Source organism: Bison bison, unplaced genomic scaffold (assembly GCF_000754665.1).
Source record: "Bison bison bison isolate TAMUID 2011002044 unplaced genomic scaffold, Bison_UMD1.0 scf7180017864366, whole genome shotgun sequence".
NCBI classification, from domain to species: Eukaryota; Metazoa; Chordata; class Mammalia; order Artiodactyla; family Bovidae; genus Bison; species Bison bison.
Window position 1 is genome coordinate 323,918 of NW_011494938.1, and position 6,998 is coordinate 330,915.

A 6,998-nucleotide genomic window follows, 5' to 3' on the forward strand; every position below is an offset into this window, starting at 1 on the left:
TTATTTAGGAGTTGATAAATAGCTTAGTGCAATGCTCTTTTTTCCAGTTGCTGCACCCTCATAAACCTATTCTCCCTCCACCAGTTAATGCAGACAGAAGATTTTTATCCAGTATGAGCACCAAAACTACACTGTGGAAGACTGTATGCTCAGCAAAAACCTCACCCATGATGAATAAACAGCTCTTCCGGGGGCTTTGCTGCCGCTGGCTCGGCAGGAGTTGTTTATTGCCTGGTTTGCACATCCCATGATAAAGTTGCTGCTGAAATAAATTGCAGTTTTGCATAATTATTGACAATCACATCTTAACAAGCAGTGTGTATCATATTCAAGTGTTCAGTTTTTTTTTTAAATCCATTTTTAGCTTATGTTGAATCCCAGAAAGCGTTTGTGTAGTAATAGAAGGCAAATATGACATTTAAATAGAGTACTAATTTCCTTATTGCAGAAAAAATTTACCTGAATCTTTTTAGATGGGGCTGTTATTGCCTCAGGCAATTTTCCTTCCCAAGTTACTATTATGTAGATGTTTGCTGAGGGCATACGTATGTGTATCCACAATACATGCATTATATATATTGTCAGAAAATATGAATAGCTCTTTTGTGGATTTTTGTGTCACTAGGGAATTTGATTCATTCCTTCTATAAGATTAGAGCAATGAGAATGGAATGTGGGCATAGGGAATCCACATTTTTGAGCAACTATAATATGTGACTCATAATGTGTGAGGCACTCAGCTTCACACACACTGTTGTATTTTCAGTCTCATCAATACAACAATATGCATTGCAGATGAGAAATCAGAGAGGTTAAGTAACTTGTATCACACTCGGCGGAGGACACTGCGATTTGAACCCAATGTGTCTGGATTTTAAGCTCTACTTTTTCCATTACCCATAAAATGTTTCTTTTGGAAAATATTCTTAGTTATATGACCATCAGGTAATGCAAAAGGAAGCTAATACAATAGTTAGAACTATTAGAACACGCTGATGTTATGCAGATTACATGTTGCACAATGTTTGCTATGAAATATGTAGTTTTTCTACTTCTTAATCTTTTTGTTCCCTTTTGTTCTCCAGTCCCCTTCTCCTTCTTCCTCCAGTGTTCAACTTTCCATTGTAGGTTTGCATTTCTCCTGGCCTATTTAATCATGGTTCCCTGCCTCAGGTAACATTAAAGATAAGCATGGTAGATTTTAGGGTTTTACCTATAGAGATTAGTTTCAACTTTTGCCACATATTAAAATAACCTTTCAAAATTGACCAGCCAAAATGTTTTTTAAAACAAAGAATTTTTTGGAAAATGAACTTTCAAAAGTCTATAAGTCCAAATTCATACACACACACACACACACACACACACATGCTATTCTAGTGGTTGATGTTTTCAAGTGGAGTTTTAGCAGCAACTCACATTTGTTGCAATGTTATTATTTAGTCCCTTTGATTTTGCTCTTTTTGTGGGATTCACTGGCTGCACCATTCTGATATTTGAGGATAATTGCATCTGGACATTTGTTCCTTTGCAGAGTGAGTGAGCGAGAGACTGCTCTGGAAGAAACTCATAGATTACTGCAACAGTTCCCCCTGGACTTGGAGAAGTTTCTTGCCTGGCTTACAGAAGCTGAAACAACTGCCAACGTCCTGCAGGATGCCACCCATAAGGAAAGGCTTCTAGAAGACTCCAAGGGAGTAAGAGAGCTGATGAAACAATGGCAGGGAAGTCAAGTGTTTCTACTTTTATAACTTGTGAATTGAACCAAAGAATCCTCAGCATTTGTCCTTGTAGTTGATATGCTGTGGACAAAAGTAGTGGTTTATGTGGCCTCATATATTTAGGCTTTTGGGCTAGAAGAAGAAAGAGGGAGAAGCAAAAAATCATTTCTTATTTCATTTAACACCCCAGTCTTCTAAATAGTATGTGGTTTTGACCAGGAAGAATTTGCGCATGAAAGCTGGAGCTTTGATAAGAAGAAACTTTGCTCAGAGAAAAGGAATTAGGGGTTGGTTTATTAAATTTGAAAAAGTTGCCATTTTTGAGTGTTTATTTAATATTTTACAGGAAAAGCATCTGTATGAATTGTCTGTTTTATTTAGCGTTGCTAACTGAATCAGTTTCCCTTCATTACTTTCCAATACATTTTGAAATGTTAATCTGGCCTTTTGTGGGTTTCCTCCTAACATAATCTGTGAAAATAAAAATGAGATGGCTAACTTGGTCATGGTTAATGATCACACAATTTTCAGACAATTGTTTTTCCTAGAAACAAAAATTATTGCTATAAAATTTCATATGCATAAACAGCAAAAACAGAAGTTTCAGGTTGTTTTATGTACTTGAAATCTTGGTGTGAATCATATTCTATAGTTCAGGAAGGCTCCTGATATTTAAATACTTTGGGGACATGATAGAGTTTTCCTGACCTATATTGGAGTTTTGTTATGTAGAGTCAAATTTTCTGACTTGAAATAAGAACTTTACTAGTACCACAAAGAAACTTTGGAGTGTTCAAATAATATGATCCATTTTTAGGCCTAACTTCAGTTTTTTAATATTTTAAAATTATGGCAAAAAAGTGATAGTGTATTCCAGGTTGAAAAAGAATTCCAAAATCAAATCATAGTAAGAAAAGTTTCTTCTCCTCCCTCTCCTTGTTGTTCTCCTTCTTTTCTTCTGTTTTGATACGAGATCTGATCTACTTTGTATATAGAGTAGATGACAGTGGCAATTTATAGCTTCTTGAATTCCTCATTCTTGCTGTATCATTCTCCTCAGACCGCACTTGCTCCTTCACAATGTGTGTTGAATTACTTTGATCATTTGGAGGTAGTTTGCATAGATAAAGCCAGGTATTGTTCTAAACAGGTATCTCCTATGGCTTGTGGATGTAAATGCGGTGTAACGTTTGTTTTTTTTTTGGTCACTCTTAGCTAAATGGTTAGAAAATATGTTGCTAACATATTTGACTTATGATATTTCATTTAAAAATTTATCTTGGCTTGTAAATGCCCATAAAGCCACCCTAGAGTTTTAAATATGTGGATTCACATATTCCTATCAGCTATGGTAAATAACGAGTAAAACTTTAAGTGGATTTTTTTTAGCAGATTCTTTTCAAAATTAAAGATTGTTCCAGTGACTCAATTTTGTAATAGGGATTTAATAAAATATTTCTTAAATTCATGGGCAAGTATTGTTGAAGACAAAACAAGAATACATCCATGTATCTCCTATACATTTTATATTTGTATCTATAGTACTTATACAACAAAAATTCATACTGAAACTTATCATGAGAAACTGCAAGATTCTGAATCAATAGGAAAAAATGGCAGTGTTTCCTAACTATGTTTATTATGAAAGCGTGGAGAATAAAGTGCATTTTGTGCTTAGATTTCTAATCTCTTCAAAAACAATTGGAAATTATGCTGAGGAAATTTTCTTAGCTTATTCTCTATTACTCATTTAAAAATCTATTTATTCTTAAAAACCATGTAAAATTCCCTTAGAGTTCCTGAAAACCTTAGACATACCATTTTTCTCTTAACTATAATAGGACTAAGATTCCAATGTTATTTTAAAACAGAGACCATTTTCTCATTCCCTCTCTATTAATATTGTGTCTTCTATAAATTCCACCTGCCTGAGGTTGAAACTACATTTTATGGATAGGAATGACATTTATAGCCAGCTCTGATTTTCAGTTAGATGGTTGAATAATGGCCTTTTGATGAAAGATTTGAAGATGTCATGGTAAAATCTCTAAACTACTGAAACTATTGATTACTGTTAACAGCACATTTCAGCTGATAGAATTGAATCAAGATACTGGGGTTTAAAAGCAACAGCTTGAAAATAAATAAAACTACATACCTTAGGAAATTACATGCAGTTTCAGTATTTCAGCTAAATGGAAGTGTTTGCTTTTTTTCCCCCTCTGAAGATTTTTTTTTTTAAATTTTGAACAAAAGGGATGTTCTATAATATGTGTGAAGGAATCAAGTGTAATGGTGTGCCTTTCACTTCATTTGCAGAAGCTGGTAGCATTATATTCTTTGCATGATTCATGCTATATAGCAAGAATAGTGCTTACATATTAAAAAAGAAATTCCAAATGCCTAGCCAGAACATCAGCTTTCCCAGCAGATCCCAATATATCTATCCAACCCAAAGCAGTGATGTTTTACTTTATACAAATGCTGCAGAATGGAGATAGGGGGTGAAAACCTTCACAAAATGAATTTTTCTCTATGGCTGTCAATCATTTTTTCTATATATGGCGACTCCAGCTCTTGCTAGACTGCCTATCACTGCTTATCACCCACTTCATAGGATGTTTAATTCTCCCAGCAATAATTATAATTCCTGGGTTTGATAAGCATATATGTATTATGAAACATATGCTTCCTGAATGGAATTAACCTGATTAATTCCACTCTGGAAGCCATTAAAGTTTTTTCCTTGTATGAGAAAAAATGATGTTATTTACGTTGCTTATTAAAAGCAAGGTCATATTTGTCCCCATACTTTAGGATGACAAGATCTTTTCTTATACAGTATTGGTATTTCTGACAGTGTAACTGACATCTTAAAGCCAATGTATTTTTACAGCATTCCATATAGAGGCTTGTGAAGTGACAGTTTGAAAAGTTTTAAATTGCAAATTTATTCTTAAAATGAAGAATTATATTCATAATTGTATCAGATTCTTCCTATGTCCAAAGCATTTCCTACTTTGGGCCTCAGAGAATTGGTAAAGATGGCCACACTTCTAAGTGCTGACATAAAACTATTGGTAACCAACTGAAAATGGGTAGACTCTGCATCTTTGCTAATATTTCACAAGAATTTCACCAATCTTAACTGATTCTCTAAGCACCCCTAAGAGATCATTGTAATAGCAGCTGGTAAAGAAGGTATGTGGGGATGGGTGTGCAGTGGGGAGAAATGGTCATAAAGGTAAGATAATTAGGATCTTTTTCTCAGCAAGAGAGACTATGGAGCAATTAATATTTGAGATCCCCTCATCTGTGATCTTGGAGAACGCAATGGCACCCCACTTCAGTACTCTTGCCTGGAGAATCCCATGGATGGAGGAGCCTGGTGGGCTGCAGTCCATGGGATCACTAAGAGTCAGACACGACTGAGCAACTGCACTTTCAATTTTCACTTTCATGCATTGGAGAAGGAAATGGCAACCCACTCCAGTGTTCTTGCCTGGTGAATCCCAGGGATGGGGGAGCCTGGTGGGCTTCCGTCTACAGGGTTGCACAGAGTCGGACACGACTGAAGCGACTTAGCAGCAGCATCTGTGATCTGGTTCCTGTCTCAGGCCCTATACAAAACACTTCCAGAGAGAAAAGATTGATAAATTTTGAATTGTACATCAGAATATACCCGGAAATTGATTAAGCTATCTTAAATTTCTAATACATTGTTGAAATTGAGGGAAAGTAGCTTCTTCAATGTTGCTCACACTATATTTTGGCCCACTGATTAATTCCAAAGGAATAAGGAAGAATGCAACCTCAATAGCAAATAGTATCCTGAATAAATTAGATTGTCACATTTGTTGGTACATTTGAAAAGAGAGATAATCTGAGTATCCCTAATTCTTAGAAAAGAAAACACTTTGTATATATAGCAACCCTTTCTGTTGCTATAATTTGAATTGAGTTTTACATGTATTTTTTAACCTTTCTACTTTGGTGTCCAAAGATTATGAAAGTTTATTTTGATGTTTTTATTTTGCCTAGTGTTATCTGCCTGCCATTTTTGATAATATGCAAAACATATAAATGTATACATATATACATATGTATTAAATTTCCATAAAATGTTGATTAATTCATCAAATCTTTATTAAACACCATTAGATGTCTAGCATGGAGTTAGGACTAGCATTACAAATATAATTAGAGAGATGTTTTTCAAGCATAGTTCAAAGAACTAGGTTATATAATCAATTTAATGAGTATCAATTCACATTTTTTAACAGAAAGGAATAAAATTAGTAGAATAGAAAAATAACAAGAGTCTATCCCTCTTAAATAAGAGCCAGTATTATTTTGTGAAACTTTGGTTTCAACTATTTGTATATGCATGTGTATGTATTTGTGTACGTACTGGACTAGTGTGTAGCACATATTCAGAAACCTCTGTATTGGAGTATGATTTCTGCCTTTGGGATGCTTACATTTCAGAGGTGAGGATAGTTACACTAAGATAAAATTCTGGTAGTGTGATGAGTGTTACAGTAGAGGGCTAGACAGGGTCTAATAAAAACAGAAGATGATTAAGTTAAGCTTGCCAGAGTCTCCAGGGAATTCACCTGGAACACTGTTTTTCAGTCTTGGAAGAGGTTTTTAAAATGCTAATTTCTGGGTTCTAGCCCTAGAAAGTCAAACTGCATTGATCACAGCATGTCCAGTCCATGCTTCTCCTGTCCAGCCAAGGTTGAGAACTTCTGTTTAGAGAAAGTTAGAAGAATGTGTCAAAAGTGAGCTAGATGCACAGAGTTAACAAGGGATTTCTGGCATAGGAAACAGCATATTGAAAGTCCTGGACAGTTGGGTAGTTTGAGAATCAAAAGGTACTTCTTTATGGCTGGGGTGGCTGGGGTATGATTATTCTAAGAAATGTGATTGGAAAGATCAGCTGAGGCTAAATCATGTAGAAAGGCAGCATGATAGAGTAGATAGAGTATGAGCCTTGTAGGTAGAAAGATCACTTATTTTACCACTTGTTGTCTAACCTCTAAGTCTCAATTATATCCTTCTGTACAAAGAAAATAATGCTTCACAGAATTTTGTGAGAAATAAATGATAGGATACATGTAAAATGCCCACCAGAGGGGCAGAGCGTTGCACTCAAATTGCTCGGTATGTTAGCTGTCTTTTCCCTCCTTGTTTCCACCTATGTTTAAGAGTTTGGACTATTTTTACTCTATGAGAAGTCACAGCATATTTTTAAGCAAGGAAATGAAATAACCT

At 35.1% G+C, this 6,998-nt stretch overlaps 1 protein-coding gene across 1 annotated transcript in view; it reads left to right on the plus strand.

Annotated features, from left to right (window-relative positions):
• LOC104999961 (dystrophin-like) overlaps nt 1-6,998 on the plus strand; it is a 304,788-nt gene that overhangs the window by 95,062 nt on the left and 202,728 nt on the right. Inside the window, exon 4 of the mRNA XM_010855597.1 lies at nt 1,535-1,724. Within this exon, the coding sequence (XP_010853899.1) occupies nt 1,535-1,724 (190 nt within the window). The remainder of the gene's footprint in view (nt 1-1,534; nt 1,725-6,998) is intronic.